Below are 20,298 nucleotides of genomic sequence, written 5' to 3' on the forward strand. Positions count from 1 at the left end.
GAGAAGCAGATCCATGTGAAAGCACACAGCATTGACAAGCAGAGAGAAGCAGATCCATGTGAAAGCACACAGCATTGACAAGCAGAGAGAGAAGCAGATCCATGTGAAAGCACACAGCATTGACAAGCAGAGAGAAGCAGATCCATGTGAAAGCACACAGCATTGACAAGCAGAGAGAGAAGCAGATCCATGTGAAAGCACACAGCATTGACAAGCAGAGAGAAGCAGATCCATGTGAAAGCACACAGCATTGACAAGCAGAGAGAGAAGCAGATCCATGTGAAAGCACACAGCATTGACAAGCAGAGAGAGAAGCAGATCCATGTGAAAGCACACAACAGTGGTTTAAAAAGCAGGAAGGACTGCCGTGGAGAAGGGATTGATCCATTTGTTTTTGTGAGCTTAATTAGAGTGGAGTTCAGCTAAACAGGATTAGGAGCAGAGGGGGTTGCAGCTACAGACACCTGGCAATTGAATCAGTCTTTCCTTCTCTGGTTTTAAAGGTCATGTTAGTGAATTTCTTAGAACCTCCTGCCAATGCTTCTCCCTCAGTCCACATTAACAAATAGATTCTTTATACTAAGATCTCTGTATGCTGTTGTTTTTATTGCGATGTTCTATTGGCATTTTTGCACCTTGAAATTTTTTGATACTTTACAATTGTCTTTGTTATTGTTTTCAAGGACCCCTTGTAAACAAGGCCTCAGTTTCAACAGGTAAATATCCTGGTGAAAAAGAAAGCAAGCAAGCAAGCATTTCACATTTGTGAAACTCAAGGCAACAAAAGTCAGATACAAATAGTTTAATGGGAATGGAAAATCAGCTGATTAAAACAAGGCCAGGTTCTCGTTACCTTTAGAAAGTAGAATCACTCTTTAATTAGGAGGCTTGTAATGTCATAAAGTAGTTTGTAAGAGAGAGAATTCAGAGCACAGCCTTAGTTTTAACGGCTTTAATTTAAGGACTTAGTTTAGGGTTCTTATTCTTTTTAAAATGAATATCTCCAAAGTTTTGTGATGTCACGATATCTAACAGGCTGTGTCTGTTGACAGCAGAATGTGGCCGGTGAACTACAGCAATCTCCAGTGGGACTTCCTGCACACCTACAACAGCAGCAGCAGCCCGCAGTCATCCAGCACAAACCCCCAGAAGAACGCAGAGTGGTACGTCATCATAGTGATCGGCTTCTTCGGGTTCATGCTCTTCTCAATGATGGTCAGCAACCTCTCCCACAACAGGAGGCTCAACCAGAAAGACTTCAACAGACGTTACGGCCTGAAGGAGGCCAAGGAAAGCAGCTGGAACCTGGAGCTCCTCCGCTGCCTGTGGAAGAGTCTGCTCCAAGCCCAAACCCGTCATTGAGAAGCCCAGTGACGGAGAGGGCATAGCGAACGCTGCATTCACACCATAAGGAAATAGCTGCTAACGCAAGCAAGGGAATCCATTCCTGGCTTTGCTAGGAGTTTCATTTCGAAACCTTACAGATAAGAGGGTAAACCCTCTAGAACTGCTTGTGCAGAGCAGCCGGCCTTTGTTGGGAAGCGGTTAAGATGTTGGCTTGCACTGTGCATAGTGGCTGGTTTGCACGTGCAATTGATTATCATTTGTATAATACATAAAAAACAGCTTACAAAGACAATCCCTGTTGTGCCATGGGGGCATGCCATCATCAAACACAGATTCAATGATTTAAGCAAAAATAGACACAACCACCTTCTTTTTTTTTTTTTTAATTAAATGGTATTTCTTGTACTACTGTGACGAGTCAAGGAACTGATATCATTTTAATTGTCAAAAAGCATAGCGAAAGTTTTTAAAACTGTTTTCAAGTGTATCCAGCAGCTGCCTTGAATATGTTTATTTTATTATTATTATTATTATTATTATTATTATTAAACCTGTGCTAAGTTTTTATGAATCCTGCCCACTGCGATTTATCTCTGTATTATTGCAATGTGAGCTCAAATCTGAGAAAGGAATTCCAACCAGCATTGAAATCTCATCAACCCCCCACATCACACCAGCACACAGCTCACAGCTTGGTGTGATGTGGGAGTTGATGAGATTCCAATACTGGTTGGAATTCTAGTATAGACCTGTACCCGTCATGATCTCTCCTGTCTGCAGTATAGACCTGTACCCGTCATGATCTCTCCTGTCTGCAGTATAGACCTGTACCTTTCATGATCCCTCCTGTCTCCAGTATAGACCTGTACCCTTCATGATCTCTCCTGTCTCCAGTATAGACCTTGAATATGTTCTGGCCTATCTTGACTTGGCATGCAGTCACATCTCTTTACTACTCCTTAATTTAATTAAAGAGTTAGTCAATGGCATGAGTATTCAAAGTATATTAAAACCCTGCAACGGTTACATGTACGAGATGCTACACGTTCTTTTACATTTCTGCACTGTTCTGATACCGGTTTCAGTATCTTGTTACCAGAGTTACGAGACAAGTGCAAACATTTCACAGTCAAGTTATAATATAGGGATTACCAAATATGGACACGCTACAAAAAGTCATCTTAAAAAACGACCCTTTATTATACTTTACAACGTGTAAATAATAGATAACATATTGGGTGGATCAATCAAGAGATTTATATTTAAGAGCCTACATTTAGTTCAGCTGCTTGTGTGATCAATGAAGAGGAAGAAACGCTGTGCGATATTGGTATAATCAGTATAATGTGCTATTCCCAGAAACGCTGGTCTGGTTCCTGGCAGTGAACTGATCCTGGCACTTTGTCTAATCAACACAATGAGACATTACTTATTCCTGAAAAGAGGGGCTTTCTGGGCAGGGCGTTTCTGTGCCAAAAGGAAATAAGAATATGATACAGTTTACTGGTAACAATCCCATCAACATTTACCTAACAAACAGAACTCATTTTTTGGATCCTGTGCCTTATACAGTATGAGTACTTGACACCGGCCTCAGCCCGGAGAATTCCGTCGCCCCAAAAAAGAAAATACATTTCCATACTGGGCTGCAGACAGTCTGCCCCTCCACAACGAAGACAATCTCTTCAGTCTTGTTCTGCTGGAAAGAGCAAGCCTGTCTTTTCACCTGCAGATTTTACTGTTGCAGTTCATTGGCTATAAAATCAACAAGATGATCCAGTGTGTTCAGAGTAACTTACCCACACCTGAATACACTGCCTGTGGAGTAAACCTGGGCTCCCACTGCGTGTTTTTTAAAACACCTGGATAGTTTTAGTGGTCTATATTTGTAAAGCAACAGGGTACCTGTGAATACATTGCAGCCTTTAATGAAAACCCAAAGTGCAGTTATACTGAAGCCGAGTATAACTGCATCATTGTGACCTCCTGGTCCCTCAGTCTGCATAACTGATTGGAAGCAGGGGCTCTGTCCACACCCCACAACACATTTAATACAGTTGTTGTATGAGAACCTGTTCAGACACCAATGCTGTTTTGTGAAGGCAGAAGAGCCTTGCTGAGGACTCCACAGCCAGAAACAGGAAAGACCAATCAACAGAATGGCTCCAATCACTGTTCTGAAAAGACTTCAGCTTGTTTTTGTTTGCCCAATCAAAGTGTTTCTCGTCATTTTAGTTCAATGCCCTCATTGCTTCTGTGCTGTGAGCTGACAGTACAGTTAGAGGGCTGTGCAGAAAACACTGCAGCACACGCCCCACTAAAACTGTACCAGACTCACAGTCCAGGGGCCTGACTCGGATTGTCAGCAGTAGCAGCGGGTAATATTCTCTACCCTCTAACATTAATATCCCAAACAAGAAAAACTAAGCCAAATACAAAAGGTATATGAAATATTTATAAAGTGTGCAAAAGGCTCAGGGATATTGTATCTGCAGGGAAACGCAATCTAGCTTGTATCATTGGGCCAGCAGGTGGTCAGGATTAGACACAGCATGTGTTACATTCTCATCATAAACACTGACATGTCTCTAGCTGGGGTTAACAAGCCATTAATCCAAATGAAGTGTTTGTGTAAAAGAGCAGTTCTGTCTTCAGCCTTTATTTCAGATGATCAGACGGACTGCGCTTTCTCATCGGTGCTGGAAGAATCCTCTCAACTGCACGGTCTTCATTCTACAGCCCCAAAAAAGAGCACAAGTGTCCACTCCATTCAAAACTGCACTGCAGTCTTGTACTTCTTTATAGATAATTAAGCCAGTTTTTACCATAGCCCTTTCCTCTCTTCTGCATCGTCCTCACTGCTGCCAGAGCAGACGAGAACACAGGCTTATCCAGTCTACAAAGCATTTGAGAAAGTACACTTTCAATCTGGGGCAACACTGTCACACACACAGAGCTGTAAATTACCCCAGCCTTCTACAAAAATTGTGACAGGTTTCCCCCCTCTGCCATGTAAAAATAAAGAGCATGCCACATAAAAAACTAAATATAAAAGACACCCTTCGAAAAATGTACAACTCAAAACACATTTATTAAAAACGCCAGCGCTGAAAGGTTAAAAACACTGAGAAACATGGGAGTTTGTTAATGCCATTCATCTTTGCCAGTCTATGAAATCAGCCATCAGCAACTTGATGAGCAGTTTAACTGGCAGTGGTATTCTGAGACCATGCCAGAGCCAGTCTGCAGGGCTCACAATCGTCCTCCCTTCCTCTTGATCTCTAGTTTGACAGCAACACAAGGCACCCCCACCTCAGCAGGAGCTCAATCCTCTTTCTTGTCAGTGTCTTCCTTCTCTTCGTGCTCTGCTGCCGCCGCTACCGCTGCCAGTCTCTTCTGCTCCTGTTGCTTTTTCAAAGCTGCCTCTGCTTTCCTGCTCTGATACATCTTTGTAGCTGCGAAGCCCAAGCAAAGGAGCAGCGTCTTAGCTGCTAGAATATACAGCAGTACAGGGAAGTTGTCCAAAGCCTGGGAGAAAAAGCAATTAAACATTAGCAATGCAACCCTTCACTTGAGCAATATTTTCTTTGAAACGGCACCATCTAGTGCTGACCCTGTGGATTTGCAAAGATTTCAGCTATCTAGAGAGAGCGAGATTTAAAAAAAAAAAAAAAAACACTGAACGCTGTTTGCATTATGCAGTTATCCAATTTAACAACTTACAATGAACTTGGACTGCGCAGCTTCATGCATTTAAGTGAATTATGCATTAAACTACAATCATACTAAAATCACAGAAAATGATGCAGTAAAAAAAAAAACAAACAAGATGACCAGATGCATGCTGTGCAATGAAGGGATTTGTGCAATTATTCAATATGCAAAGAAGTGGAGTCAACTGTATACATTAATTAGTTGTGTAGCATTATAATACAATAATGTTCAATAAAACAAAATAAACTTAAGTCTAAAAGGTAAGAAAAAAAACAACATTTGAATGTGAACTCTAGAGTCAGCATTCATATTTACAGCAATTCTGGCTACTGAGAGGAACCCAGACAGGGTTTGTTTGCCCTTCAGGAGACAAGCCTCCATTATAAACTCCCATCTGCGATTAACCACAGTACTAGCAATGGCAGATGACACAGTCTAATGCCTGGTTTTAACTGGAGGACCACTCACACTCTCCTGCCCCCTGCTGAAGCACTGCTGTACCAAATATGCAAGATTACAACTGAAGTGTTCAATAATGGAGATTGCATCATTTGATTTCGTATCCAATTTTTTATATTTAAAACACAGCTGTTGTATCATCTTATTACCCCTGGGGTCTTGTCTTGTGCAGCACTTTTAAAAGATGGGATGGAGGATAACATTGACCAGTTGATGAACACTACTTGCCATGCTAATTGACACAGAAAAAAAAACTTTGCATAAAATCTGGAGGCCACTGCCAAAAAAGGAAGATTCTAACAGGTCACTTCAGAGTGGCTGGTATGAGAGAGTGGATTGGCTGACCAGGGGTGCAGCTAATAACAGTCTTGCTGGCCCTGTTAACTTTTCAGTAACTGGTAGTTCGCTCAAATGGACAAAGTACGGCTTTGCTGATTCGCTTAACAAACAGACAACTTCCAGAAATAATTGCTCACTACGATAAATGATTTGCTGCTCACACTGAGCAAGCCACTGCGTTTACTAGGATGAACAACCAGGCAGAATCACTGGATTACATCCATGTTCTTCACCGTGCTAGAAGAGATCAAGAAAGAAATTAAATGAAGCCTCTTTATTTTTTGCATGGCAGATTGAAAGAGGTTTGTAGTTGTGCCTCATCTGACTGTGCTACAGGTCAGAATTACGTCATCCACACTCTTGCAACATGCATCTTTTTTGGAAAGTCGTACAGCCCTTTCACATGCGTCTACTACCTGAAATCGCATAGAGTCGGATAATGTTGCAAAATGTCCACATTTGCTTCATGGTCATACCCTGGTAATAATCATAGAGCAAGACTTGGAGGAACTTTTAACAGAAGTTTGTAAACATCCACATTTATATATTCCCTCACTTAAAGAATATAGAAATACCCAAATAGAAAAAGCATTGATGTGTACTATTCATTAACAATTGAAAAAAAAAAGGGGGGGCTTGTGAGAATGAAGAAGCCCAATGGAGAGAACTGCATGGTAGATTTAAGAAGAGCAAAAAAACCCTGACGAGTGGAGCTGGAAGCTCGTGGCCACACTGCTGCGAATTGGCAGTTGCTTTGTGCAGCGTGACTGACAGAAAGACTTGCAGTGTCACTGGCATCCCATGTGTATTTTTGGGTTGAAGCAACAGTCCCAGTCTGTGCAACAGATCGTCAAACCCGTCATTCTAAAATATCTCACTGTCGCAAACCCTCATCTCATAGCCGTCTGCGCCGAAGCATCACATTCATCTGAGACAAAAGAATGAACCAGACCTTGGAGGTCACTAGCCGCCACCAGAATGATAATTCTTTTGTTTGTCATTTACGTTTAGCTAATTAAGGTAGATAGGATGTGCTTTATGTCTTACTTTCTCCTGCCTCAACTTTGTTTAGAAAATAATTTATGCAAAGTATGGTAGTGAAGTTGTCTTGAAATCTACCATTTTCTCTGCCGAGTCAACGGGGGGGGGGGGGGGGGGGGGGGGGGGGGGGGGGGGGGGGGGGGGGGGGGGAGCACAATTACAGGCATTATTAACATTAGGTATATAGATTACATTTCCAATTAGGCGTGTTTGAAATTCAAAACGGTAGAGCACAGCACACAGTCACGCTAAATAATCAAGTAGTGCAATAAACATTTATCCGCTGATGAAATACAATTCAAAGCTGCTTGATAACCACTGTTTTGTCATTGTAAATATTTACATACCAACATTACATCTAAAAGCTACAGTGTGCAGTGCAAAACCACGAGTGAATGCATTTAGCCTGCAAGATCTCCACTGCTCTAATTTGAACCCCTTCCAGTCCCAAAGTTCAAGCCCAGCTGCTGAGCAGGAACAGCTGCCTAGGCAGGACTGCAGCAGCTGAGGGGGGGTCTCTGCTGTGGGTGCCTGTCAGGGTTTAGTTGCAGAAAGCTTGGGCAGAATGTACTCCCCGCTCAGCACTCACCGCTCAGCGCACTCACAGCTCAATGTACTCACCACTCAGCGCACTCACAGCTCAATGTACTCACCACTCAGCGTACTCAGAGCTCAGTGTACTCACAGCTCAATGTACTCACCGCTCAATGTAACCACCACTCAGCGTACTCAGAGCTCAGTGTACTCACAGCTCAATGTACTCACAGCTCAATGTACTCACCGCTCAGCGTACTCAGAGCTCAGTGTACTCACCGCTCAGCGTACTCACAGCTCAATGTACTCACCGCTCAGCGTACTCAGAGCTCAATGTACTCACCGCTCAGCGTACTCAGAGCTCAGTGTACTCACCGCTCAGCGTACTCACAGCTCAATGTACTCACCGCTCAGCGTACTCAGAGCTCAATGTACTCACCGCTCAGCGCTCATAGTTGTTTGTAGTAACTTCATATGGTTGTTAATAGTAAAGATTACATCGCGCTGTACGTAGTGCGTGTATCTACAGCAAATCTATACCAGAAACACAGTAACTGCAACGATGGTTAAAACACACACACACACACACAACACACACACACACACACACACACACACACACACACGTGTGCAATCATAGACTTCGACACGCTCAGTTCACGAAGGAAACAAATCTCAACAACAATAAACATGTTTTTCCGCCTTACCCTCCAGTTAAATTCATGCATGTTCCTTTCCCGTGTGACCACACTCCAATCTCCAACTAGCACAGCTGCTGTGATTTACACTTTATTTATTTGAAGGCGGGACTTCCCACTCTCGTTTCAGTGAACCAATAAAAATACTGGGTTACAACTCAGCTAACGGAGTGACAACTCGAGTTAACCACTCAGTGCTTGAGTTCAACTTCGAACGTTCTAGAAACTCGCTGGCCCTATGAGACAGAAGGATAGAGATGGACGTGTTCGCTAACCAATTGAAACCCGTCAAAAACATTTCGTAACCTTTCATGGAACGTTGTGACTGGCCAATACCACCAACCATTAGAAAACGCGGGGAGGGTCAAATTAAAGGCATGAGAAACAAGTTTGCCGTGTCCGCTGTTTTCCCGCGGAATTGGGCTACTTTGAAAGCCAGCCGCGGGTTTCTATTTTTTGGCTACTTTGCATGCTTCTGCAGATGCTGGCGCTTTAAAATGTTTTTTATAGGCATGGTCCAGTCAAAAAGAAAGAAAGAAAGAAAGAAAGAAAGAAAGAAGTGTATATAACACTGTGTTCTCATAATTCATATATTGCATTGCAGGTCGCTTTGTATTCATACAGCTCCAGGGAGCCCGCTTTATAACACTGTCTTCTCATAATTAATATGTAGCGTGAACGGCTGGTAGGTGATGTAACGACACACGAAGACAGGAGCCCGGTGGTACCAAATCCACAACGCAGGAAGCCGCTAGAGAAACCACGCAGAGTCGCTAGATGTCGCTATTTAGACGTTCTAAAGTCGCCAGAAATGTCGCTCGACAATTTACCACTCCTCTCTGAATCACGCAGCCCGAGTAAACACCAATATAAACAGTATTACATGTATTAATGACGGTTGGTCATTTTTAAACGTCCTATTTATATTTGCTTGCATCATGTATACAGATAATCTATACAGAGTTAGTCTGATGTAATTGATTTTATTGTAACATTATTCATCACTTATCACTGATTTAGTACATTATGTTGTTGAAATACTTGATGTCGTTTTCTTCCGCTAACAAGGGTCAGCAGCTGTAGTTATGTGCATTACGATTAGCAGGTCACTCGTGCTCCCTTTGGTTCACAGCCGCAGCCATTTCCGCAGCAACTTTTCAAAGCTGCGCAGGATCTGCACAGATTTCTGCGGGTGGAGTTGAGTGACGTCACGCAGCAGCCCTGTGCAGAACTGCGGGAATGTGCACCGCGTGAAGAGCGCCACCACTGTACTGCTGCAGGGCGACAGAAGCGTGGTGTATTGAGCTGCTGCAGGGCGACAGAAGCGTGGTGTATTGAGCTGCTGCAGGGCGACAGAAGCGTGGTGTATTGAGCTGCTGCAGGGCGACAGAAGCGTGGTGTATTGAGCTGCTGCAGGGCGACAGAAGCGTGGTGTATTGAGCTGCTGCATGGCGACAGAAGCGTGGTGTATTGAGCTGCTGCAGGGCGACAGAAGCGTGGTGTATTGAGCTGCTGCAGGGCGACAGAAGCGTGGTGTATTGAGCTGCTGCAGGGCGACAGAAGCGTGGTGTATTGAGCTGCTGCAGGGCGACAGAAGCGTGGTGTATTGAGCTGCTGCAGGGCGACAGAAGCGTGGTGTATTGAGCTGCTGCAGGGCGACAGAAGCGTGGTGTATTGAGCTGCTGCAGGGCGACAGAAGCGTGGTGTATTGAGCTGCTGCAGGGCGACAGAAGCGTGGTGTATTGAGCTGCTGCAGGGCGACAGAAGCGTGGTGTATTGAGCTGCTGCAGGGCGACAGAAGCGTGGTGTATTGAGCTGCTGCAGGGCGACAGAAGCGTGGTGTATTGAGCTGCTGCAGGGCGACAGAAGCGTGGTGTATTGAGCTGCTGCAGGGCGACAGAAGCGTGGTGTATTGAGCTGCTGCAGGGCGACAGAAGCGTGGTGTATTGAGCTGCTGCAGGGCGACAGAAGCGTGGTGTATTGAGCTGCTGCAGGGCGACAGAAGCGTGGTGTATTGAGCTGCTGCAGGGCGACAGAAGCGTGGTGTATTGAGCTGCTGCAGGGCGACAGAAGCGTGGTGTATTGAGCTGCTGCAGGGCGACAGAAGCGTGGTGTATTGAGCTGTCCGGGTCTATCCATCTTTCACTAGACTTTACCCAATGCCAAGTCCCAATGGAAGATGTAAGGTGACGTTGAATTGGATAATTTATTACACTTGCCATTTTCTTTGAATTCATTGGTTCTCATTTCATTTTCAGTGATCTGATTGGCCAAATTGTTATGCGTAGTAATTAGAATTAGAATACGTAGTAAAGTCAAATTAGAACGTGTGCTATATATTTGAAACGCATACAAAATAAGTTTTTTTTTTTTTTGTTTTTTTTTTGTTTTTTTAAAGCAATAATACTCGGATGGTCTTCCATACATTTCATACCACCATAGCTGGTAGTTAAATGTGTTCAAATGGCTTCAAAACATCCAAGGATTATTAACAACTTTTTTACAAGGTGAGGCAAAGTAATAATGTTGATTAAAAATAAATAAATATATCAAAGTAATAAGAAGAAATTATTAGATTCCCTTAGCAGTGTGCAGCTGAGCGAACCCGCTTATTAATACTCCAAACGAATTGCACATTGAACAGTTCTAACAGTACACGACCCAGGTTATTGCTGCCTCATTTTATTTTTTGGTAGACTTTCGGGGGCTTGCCACCGATAGACACTGTAACTTACTACTGTTTACATAAATATGTCTTATACATAGGGCCTTCTGCGGTGTGGCCACAGCTGGGTCCCGAGACCCAAACATCGGGCTTCATGATGAATGGGCCAATGCACAGTGGAAGTTAAGAACATAAGAACATAAGAAAGTTTACAAACGAGAGGAGGCCATTCGGCCCATCTTGCTCGTTTGGTTGTTAGTAGATTATTGATCCCAGAATCTCATCAAGCAGCTTCTTGAAAGATCACAGTGTGTCAGCTTCAACAACATTACTGGGGAGTTGATTCCAGACCCTCACAATTCTCTGTGTAAAAAAGTGCCTCCTATTTTCTGTTCTGAATGCCCCTTTGTCTAATCTCCATTTGTGACCCCTGGTCCTTGTTTCTTTTTTCAGGCTGAAAAAGTCCCTTGGGTCGACACTGTCAATACCTTTTAGAATTTTGAATGCTTGAATTAGGTCGCCACGTAGTCTTCTTTGTTCAAGACTGAACAGATTCAATTCTTTTAGCCTGTCTGCATATGACATGCCTTTTAAGCCCGGAATAATTCTGGTCGCTCTTCTTTGCACTCTTTCTAGAGCAGCAATATCTTTTTTATAGCAAGGTGACCAGAACTGCACACAATATTCAAGATGAGGTCTTACTAGTGCATTGTACAGTTTTAACATTACTTCCCTTGATTTAAATTCAACACTTTTCACAATGTATCCGAGCATCTTGTTAGCCTTTTTTATAGCTTGCCCACATTGTCTAGATGAAGACATTTCTGAGTCAACAAAAACTCCTAGGTCTTTTTCATAGATTCCTTCTCCAATTTCAGTATCTCCCATATGATATTTATAATGTACATTTTTATTTCCTGCGTGCAGTACCTTACACTTTTCTCTATTAAATGTCATTTGCCATGTGTCTGCCCAGTTCTGAATCTTGTCTAGATCATTTTGAATGACCTTTGCTGCTGCAACAGTGTTTGCCACTCCTCCTACTTTTGTGTTGTCTGCAAATTTAACAAGTTTGCTTACTATACCAGAATCTAAATCATTAATGTTGATTAGGAATAGCAGAGGACCTAATACTGATCCCTGTGGTACACCACTGGTTACCACACTCCATTCTGAGGTTTTTCCTCTAATCAGTACTTTCTGTTTTCTACATGTTAACCACTCCCTAATCCATGTACATGTGTTTCCTTGAATCCCAACTGCGTTCAGTTTGAGAATTAATCTTTTGTGCGGGACTTTGTCAAAAGCTTTCTGGAAATCTAAATAAACCATGTCATATGCTTTGCAATTATCCATTATCGATGTTGCATCCTCAAAAAAATCAAGCAAGTTAGTTAGACACGATCTCCCTTTCCTAAAACCATGTTGACTGTCTCCCAGGACCCTGTTACCATATAGGTAATTTTCCATTTTGGATCTTATTATAGTTTCCATAAGTTTGCATATAATAGAAGTCAGGCTTACTGGTCTGTAGTTAAATGGTTCAGTTTTGTTTCCATTTTTGTGGATTGGTATTACGTTTGCAATTTTCCAGTCTGTCAGTACCACCTCTGTGTCAGGAGACTGTTGCATGATCTTGGTTAGAGGTTTGTAAATAACTTCTTTCATTTCTTTGAGTACTACTGGGAGGATCTAATCCGGCCCAGGATTTGTTTATTTTAAGAGCTCCTAGTCCCTTTAACACTTATGCCTTAAAACTGGATAGGAACTGGATGACATGTGGGGCATGTTGTCAGTATCTTCCTTTGTAAAAACTTGTGAAAAGTAATCATTTAACATATTTGCTATTTTTTTTTCATCTACGATTTTGCCAAAAGTATCTCTTAAACATTTAATCTGCTCTTTGAATGTTCGCTTGCTGTTGTAATATTGGAAAAACATTTTGGAATTGATTTTAGCTCCCTTAGCAATGTTCATTTCTATTTCTCTCTAGTTGGTTGAGTAAACAGTCGTTTGGTGTTGAGCCAAGCAGCGTGCAGCTCAACATACTGTAGCGTTGTGTATGAAATAAAAACAGGCTCCACACAGGCAGGAGAGTCGAGCAAGAGGTTGATTTAAAACGGACAAGTAAACAAATAAGGACCACTGTCTGCTGTTGACCACGCTAAAGTAAAAAAAAATAATAAAAACCTATCTTCCTGTCACTCATTCAGGCAACCTCCATCTATACTTTTCTTTCCCTGACGTTCTCTCTCCTACCCCCTCTCTGTGTATCTCTATATATACTCTCTCCCACCCCCTCTCTGTGTGTCTTTCTCTATATATACTCTCTCCTACCTCCCCCTCTCTGTGTGTCTCTCTCTCTATATATACTCTCTCCCACCTCCCCCTCTCTGTGTGTCTCTCTCTCTATATATACTCTCTCCCACCTCCCCCTCTCTGTGTGTGTCTCTCTCTCTCTCTCTCGTGGAGGATTGTGGGAAGGGCTTGCAGAGAGGTGGAACGTGGGTGCGGTAGGACCGGGAAATTTAAAACTTTATTTATTTATTTATTTATTTATTTTGATAGTTACTTAGTTGTTCTTTTTGGGTGTTTGTTTGTTCGTAGGTTAGTGGTGTGTGTGTGTGTTTGTTTGTTTGTTTGTAGGGTGGTGGTGTGTGTTTGGAGATCCCGTTATGGGGTCTCGTTCAGGAGGGCTGGGGGCTCTCACCCGCCGACACGGGGTCCGTTGCCTGCCTGACCCCGGGGTTTCGGTGGAGGAGTGCCTGCTGGCAGTAGGAGAGGTGGTGGGGTTTGAAAATATTATATCGGTGTCAAGAATGAATAAAACGCTGGTAATATTTTTAGTGGAGGTGTCTCTGGTACACAAGCTGGTAGAGGAAGGATTTACAGTGAAAGGTGAATTTGTTCAGGTTTCCCCTCTAGTAACCCCGGTAACGAAAGTTATTATTTCTAATGTGCCTCCGTTTTTAAAAAATGAGCAATTAGAAAAGAATTTAGCTCGGTTTGGTAAACTGGTGTCCCCGATTAAGGGAATCCCGCTGGGGTGCAAAAATAACAGTGTTAGGCACGTCATGTCGTTTAGAAGGCAGGCGTTTGTCTTACTAAATGATCCTAATCAAGTCATTAATGTTGCCTGGAATTTTAACGTGGAAGGGATGAATTGTGTAGTTTTTGTCAGTTCGGAGACGATGAGGTGTTTTTACTGTGGAGAACAGGGACACCAGAGGAAAGCCTGCCCGAGAAAGGAGGCTAGAGCGGAGACAGGGCAGGATCAGGGCGATGCTGGCGGGGAGGAAGTCGGGGGTGTTGGGGGTGAGCGGGAGGAAGAGTCGGCTCCTGCACCGCAGCCGCAGAGCGAGCCCGTGCTGACCGAGGAGGGGGCGATCCAGAAGGAAACCGGAGCAGAACCACCAACACCACGGCCTCGCACAAAGAGACCCAGCCGCAGCCTGTCACTGACGGGTTCGGAGGATAATACCGCTACTACTGAGAATGGTGAAGAATCATTCAAGGTAGTAGCGAAAAAGACACGATTTCAACGGAAGGCTGCAGAGCTGCCGGATGGCAGAGCGCAGCCAGTGCAGAACTCCGAACCCGTGCAGACAGGGAGACTGCGGGCTCCAGGCGGGGCGTCAGTCCCTCCCAACGCGGAGGAAGAGAGCACAGCGCAGGGTGAGCCGGGCGCGGTGCAAGACTCTCCACTTGCTGAATCTCAGCCGCCTGAAATAGTGACGGCTGTGGCAGAGACCGGTGTCGAGGAGTCGGAGGGAGCTGCGGAGGAGCGGATTCTCGGGGGCGAGCGAGAGGACAGCGCGGATGAGATGGAGGGGGAGCTCTCTGACTCCTCGCTTATCTCAGACATCCCTGATAGCCAACCCGTCAGTAAGAAAAAGTTATACACGCTTGAGCAGGTAAATGATTTTATGATAGAAACAAAAGGGAAAAGGGGAGTAGAAATAGAGAGTTTTTTCCCTGATCTAAGGTTATTTCTCCACTCCGCTCACGTTATAACAAGGAAAGCCACAATAGAAGAATTTGATCAGCCAAAACGTTATAGATTAAAAAAAATTGTTCAGAAAATTAAAAAAGTGGTTCAAAATCTCTTGTTTAAAAATGGCTGTGTTTTATGAAACTTCTTTTATTACTTGTTTTAGTGTGTTAGTTTTTTTAGCTATGATGGAAAGGTGCGTTTTTGTTTCTTTTAATCTAAACGGCTGCAGACAGTGTTTTCAGAGGGCGCAGCTAGTCGAGTTTTTAGAGCTGAAGCAGGCGGGGGTGTTTCTGAAGGAAACACACTCTTGGAACAGGAGAATGAGGAGGCGTGGCGAGCGGAGTGGGAGGGGCTGTGCGTGATGAGTCACGGCGCTAGTACTAGTGCAGGAGTAGCCGTGCTTTTTAAACCCAGCCTGGGGGCAGTTTTACTAGATATGGATGAAATCGAGAAAGGGAGGATTTTAAAAGTAAGAGCTAGGCTGGGCAGTACAGTGTATGTTTTTATTAATATTTATGCCCCCAATAGAGGGGGCGAACGAATTTTATTTTTTAAGAAATTAAAGCAAGCTCTTTTTAATATTAATAATAATGATGTGGTGGTAGTAGGAGGAGATTTTAATTGTACTGTTAATTTTAATATTGATAGAAATAATGATGAACCACACCCTCAGTCCTCCAGAGAGTTGGCTGCATTGTTAGAGTCCAGTGACCTGGTTGACATATGGAGATGCCTGCACCCCAGTTCAAGACAATACACCTGGTCTCAGTATCACACAGACTGTGTATATAGAGCAAGACTAGACCGGTTTTATACTTCAAAAAACGATTTAAATAAATTTATCAAAGCAAGAATCATCCCCAGTAGTCTCTCTGACCACCACTGTCTATTAATTACAGTATTAATTCAATCAGAACCCCACAGAGCATCTTACTGGCATTTCAATGTAAAATTATTACAAGATGTAAAATTTAAGCAACAATTCAAACTTTTTTGGATAATTTGGAAAAAAGAAAAAGCACAATATAAAGATTTAAGACAGTGGTGGGACATTGGCAAAATACAAATTAAATGTTTTTGTCAACAATATACTATAAATGCAACCAGGTCACTGAACACAGCCGTGAGAGAACTGGAGTCCAAAATCCTCCTCCTAGAGGAAAGTTTAAATTCAGAATTTAAAGAACAGACCCTGGAGAACCTAAAGGAGCAGAAAATCGCGCTGGGGAGCTTGCTGAAGGAAAGAGTGAAGGGGGCGATTGTGCGTTCCAGATTCATGGAGTTGAGAGACATGGATGCCCCCACTAGTTTCTTCTTCAACCTGGAGAGGAAGAGAGCAGACAGTAGACAGCTGTGTTGTATCAGGACTCCTGGTGGGAAAGAACTGCACACCCGGGAGGAAATCAGCAGAGAGGCGGTGCGTTTTTACAAGGAACTTTATAATAAAGAACTGTGCAACATAGAGGACACTGAGCGGCTGCTCCAGGGGTTACCCAGCCTCAGTGAGAAGGAGCAGATTCAGCTGGACGCACCGCTGACCCACCAGGAGATGACCGCCGCTGTCAAGCAGCTCTCCAGCGGAAAGGTTCCCGGGATCGATGGACTGCCAGCAGAATTTTATAATAATTTCTGGGATATAATGGGGGAGGATTTGCTCCAGGTTCTGAGAGAGAGCCTCAGCCACAAGGAACTGCCTCTTAGCTGCCGTAGGGCAGTGGTTACACTGCTGCCCAAGAAGGGAGACCTATGCCAGCTTAAAAATTGGAGACCTGTGTCAATTTTATGTTCTGATTTAAAGCTTTTATCTAAAACAATCGCTAATAGATTAAAAAATGTTATTGGAACTGTAATACATATGGATCAAACATATTGTATACCGGGTCGCTCTATTTTTGATAACTTATTTTTTATTAGAGATTTTTTAACTGTAAGTGATATTTGTGATTTTAATGTAGGAATGGTCTCCCTGGATCAAGAGAAGGCTTTCGACAGAGTCGACCACACCTACCTCTTTCATACACTGGAAGCCTTCGGGTTCGGTCCTGGTTTTATTTCTTATATTCGGCTTTTATATTCCAACATTTTTAGTATTTTAAAGATCAACAATGGGCTGAGTCAGCCCTTCCCAGTGTGCAGGGGTATAAGGCAGGGCTGTGCCCTGTCTGGTATGCTGTATTCACTGGTTATAGAGCCCCTGCTGCACCTGCTGAGGGTCAGGCTAGCTGGATGGACAGTGCCCTCCTCGCCCTCCACACCCTCCTCTGCCACAGTGAAGGTGTCTGCCTACGCAGACGATGTGACTGTGTTTGTGAGGGGGGATGCAGATGTCCAAGCGCTGCAGCAGACTCTAAATGAGTTCCAGAGAGCATCTTCTGCCAGAGTAAACTGGGCAAAATGTGACACCTTCCTGTCAGGCAGCTGGGATGAGGGCACCCCTCCTTTCCTGCCTGAGGGGCTGAAATGGAACAGAACAGGTATTAAAGTGTTGGGGGTGCACCTTGGAACAGAAAACTACATGAAAAAGAACTGGGAGGGTTTGTTGGATAGGGTGAGGGGGCGGCTGCAGAGGTGGAAGGGACTGCTGGCTCAACTGTCCTTCAAGGGCCGGGTGCTTGTTATTAATAATCTGGTGGCCTCTAGCTTGTGGCACAAGCTGGTATGCCTGGACCCACCCCAGGGCCTGGTGAAGGAGATCCAGAGAGTGTTGCTGGAGTTCTTTTGGAGCGGGAGACACAGTTTGAGGTCGGCTGTCCTTTACCTCCCTAGTGATGAGGGGGGGCAGGGGCTAGTCAGCATTGCCAGCAGGGTGGCAGCCTTCAGACTGCAGGCGGTTCAGAGACTCCTGTACACTGAGGAGGAGGCTCATTGGAAGAGGCTGGGCTGTTTCCTTCTCAATAGAGTTGGGGGGCTGGGGTTAGGAAAACACCTGTTTTTAATTGAGAACACCAGTTTTAGTAAAGCAAGACTTCCTCCTTTTTATCAAAGTATTTTAAAAGCCTGGCAGCTGGTGAGGGTGGAAAGGGATGTGGAGTCCTTGACAGGGCAGGACCTGTTTGAGGAGCCCCTTTTTTTTAATCCACTCTTTCCAGTTAAGTTCCTCCAGTCGATGACGCTCTGTGCCAGTTTTTTAAAAGCAGGTGTAACCAGGATGGTCCACCTGTTAAACCTTGAGCTCTCCTGCTGGCTAACTGCCTCCCAGCTAACTGCACAGCTAGGCTGGCACTCAGAGATGGGTGAGTTGAGGGGCTGCCTCTCCCCGCGGCTCAAGGCAGTCCTGAGGGAGGAGTTGTCCAGAGGCACAGAGCAGAGACAGCTTTCCTTATTTCCAGGGATGATCATGTCACCAGCAGTAGATGAGGAAGGTGAGGGGGGTGGAGAGAATGGAGGGACTTTGCTTAAATTGCAGAATGTGGAGGAAATTATCTTTCACACAATGAATGGAAAACATATATACAAATTGTGTGTTAAAGCCACAGAGTATAGTAGGCTAAGGGGTCTGGTAGACTCTAAGTGGCGAGCTTACTTGGCTGTAGAGGAGGGGCACAGGCCGGTGTGGAGGGTGCTGTACAAGCCGCCTCTCGCCAAGAGAGTGGGGGACCTGCAGTGGAAGATTCTACACTGCATTGTGTCCACAGGCAGGTTTCTCCATAGAGTGGCCCCCAGCATCAGTGAGCAGTGCGCTTTTTGCTCAGCAGAGGAAACTCTCTTTCATGCCTACAGTGAGTGTGAGAGGCTGCGGCCACTTTTTAATTTACTGCAGGGAATCCTGAATAATTTAGGGGTCGTTTTTAGTAAGGAGCTTTTTATTTTTGGGGTTCTATACAGTTTTAAAATGAAAAACAGGTGTGTTCTTATTAATTTTTTAATTGGATAGGCAAAATTCGCTATTTTAAAGACAAGGAAAAATCAACTCTCTGGTTCTGGACTGACCAGTTTAGTGGTTCAGTTCAGGGTGCTCGTGGTCAGCCAGATCAGAGTAGAGTTTGAGTATTTTAAACTGGTCAGTAACCTGGAGGACTTTCAGGAAAGGTGGTGTGTGGGAGACGCCTTGTGTGCTGTGAGTGAGGAGGGGGAGCTCCAGTTTTTGTTCTAATTTTATTAAATTTTTGTTTTACAGTGTTTTATTTTGGCTTTTATCTGTTTTCAACAAAGAAAAAAAAACACTGTTTAATATTGATTTTTTAATGATCCTTTTATTTTGTTTAAAATCTGTTTTTAAGGAGAACACGATGTATTTTAGGATTTTTTAAATTTTGCTGAGGCAGTAGGAATCTTAACTTTTGTTGTGTTTTACCTTTATTTGAATTTTAATGGATTTTATTTGGAATATTTAAATAAAGGATCTTAAAAGTCAAAGTCTCTCTCTCTCTCTCTCTCTCTCTCTCTCTCTCTCTCTCTATATATATATATATATATATATATATATATATATATATATATATATATATATATATATATCTCTCTCTCTCTCTCTCTCTCTCTCTCTCTCTCTCTCTCTCTCTATATATATATATATATATATATATATATATATATATTATAATATATATATATATATATATATATATATATATATAAGAGGATAACTCTCTCTCTACTCTGTCTCTCTCCCCCCCCCCCCCCCCTCTCCTGATCTGCGAACTGTCAAGGAGGTGACATTTTTACTCTGTTACTCTGTATCAGAGATCGTTTATAAACTCTAGTAGTAGTGAATATGAGTCATTTCAGCACTTTTATTTGTAGCAAGATAAATAACAAAGCTGCAGTCCTTGTCACTATCATACACTTGAGGACAAGATGTTCCTCAGACTGTGTTTAAGTTCAGAAGGCCAGTCGTCATGACGCACTGCAGTATTAGAGCAGAATCACAGCCTCAATAATTACCACCAAGGAGAATACATGGCAGCCCCTAGCGCTCATTAGAAACGCTGCACATTGAAAGGCTACAATTCCAGCTCTTGCATCATGTCTAATAATGGGATAACATCAAACAGAATATTTCAGCTCATTAATCCGCATCCCAATTCTAAAACTTGAATTCGATGTTGTTTATATAACTTACATACATTATTCTAGAACCCATGTACAGTGAATCAATGTCCCGTCTGTAAGAGTGGCATCTGTAAACTAGAAAATGGAAAACCTCCATTTGTGAGGGGACAGTAATTACAGCTGCAGCCCCTCATGGTCACCTCACTCCAGGAATTCAGCTTTTAGAAGTATGATAGGACATTGATCTACACAGGAACCGCAGTAGAGAGTGATAGAGAACATGCATGATAGGATATTGATCTACACAGGAAAAGCAGTAGAGAATGATAGAGAACATGCATGACAGGATTGTGATCTACACAGGAACAGCAGTAGAGAATGATAGAGAACATGCATGATAGGATAGTGATCTACACAGGAACAGCAGTAGAGAATGATAGAGAACATGCATGCTAGGATATTGATCTACACAGGAACAGCAGTAGAGAATGATAGAGAACATGCATGATAGGATA

General features: G+C 43.4%; 1 protein-coding gene across 1 annotated transcript; it reads right to left on the reverse strand.

Annotated features, from left to right (window-relative positions):
- Window positions 1-4,419: 4,419 nt before the first annotated feature.
- LOC121320997 (small integral membrane protein 11A-like) lies at window positions 4,420-8,231 on the reverse strand. The gene is made up of 2 exons (XM_041259883.1): window positions 8,142-8,231; window positions 4,420-4,875 (listed from the first exon to the last, which is right to left on the reverse strand). Exons 1-2 carry the CDS (start codon window positions 8,160-8,162, stop codon window positions 4,672-4,674), a joined length of 225 nt encoding a protein of 74 aa, XP_041115817.1. The 5' UTR covers window positions 8,163-8,231; the 3' UTR covers window positions 4,420-4,671.
- Window positions 8,232-20,298: the final 12,067 nt, after the last annotated feature.

The sequence above is a fragment of the Polyodon spathula genome, chromosome 9, assembly GCF_017654505.1.
Source record: "Polyodon spathula isolate WHYD16114869_AA chromosome 9, ASM1765450v1, whole genome shotgun sequence".
In the NCBI taxonomy this organism is placed as follows: domain Eukaryota; kingdom Metazoa; phylum Chordata; class Actinopteri; order Acipenseriformes; family Polyodontidae; genus Polyodon; species Polyodon spathula.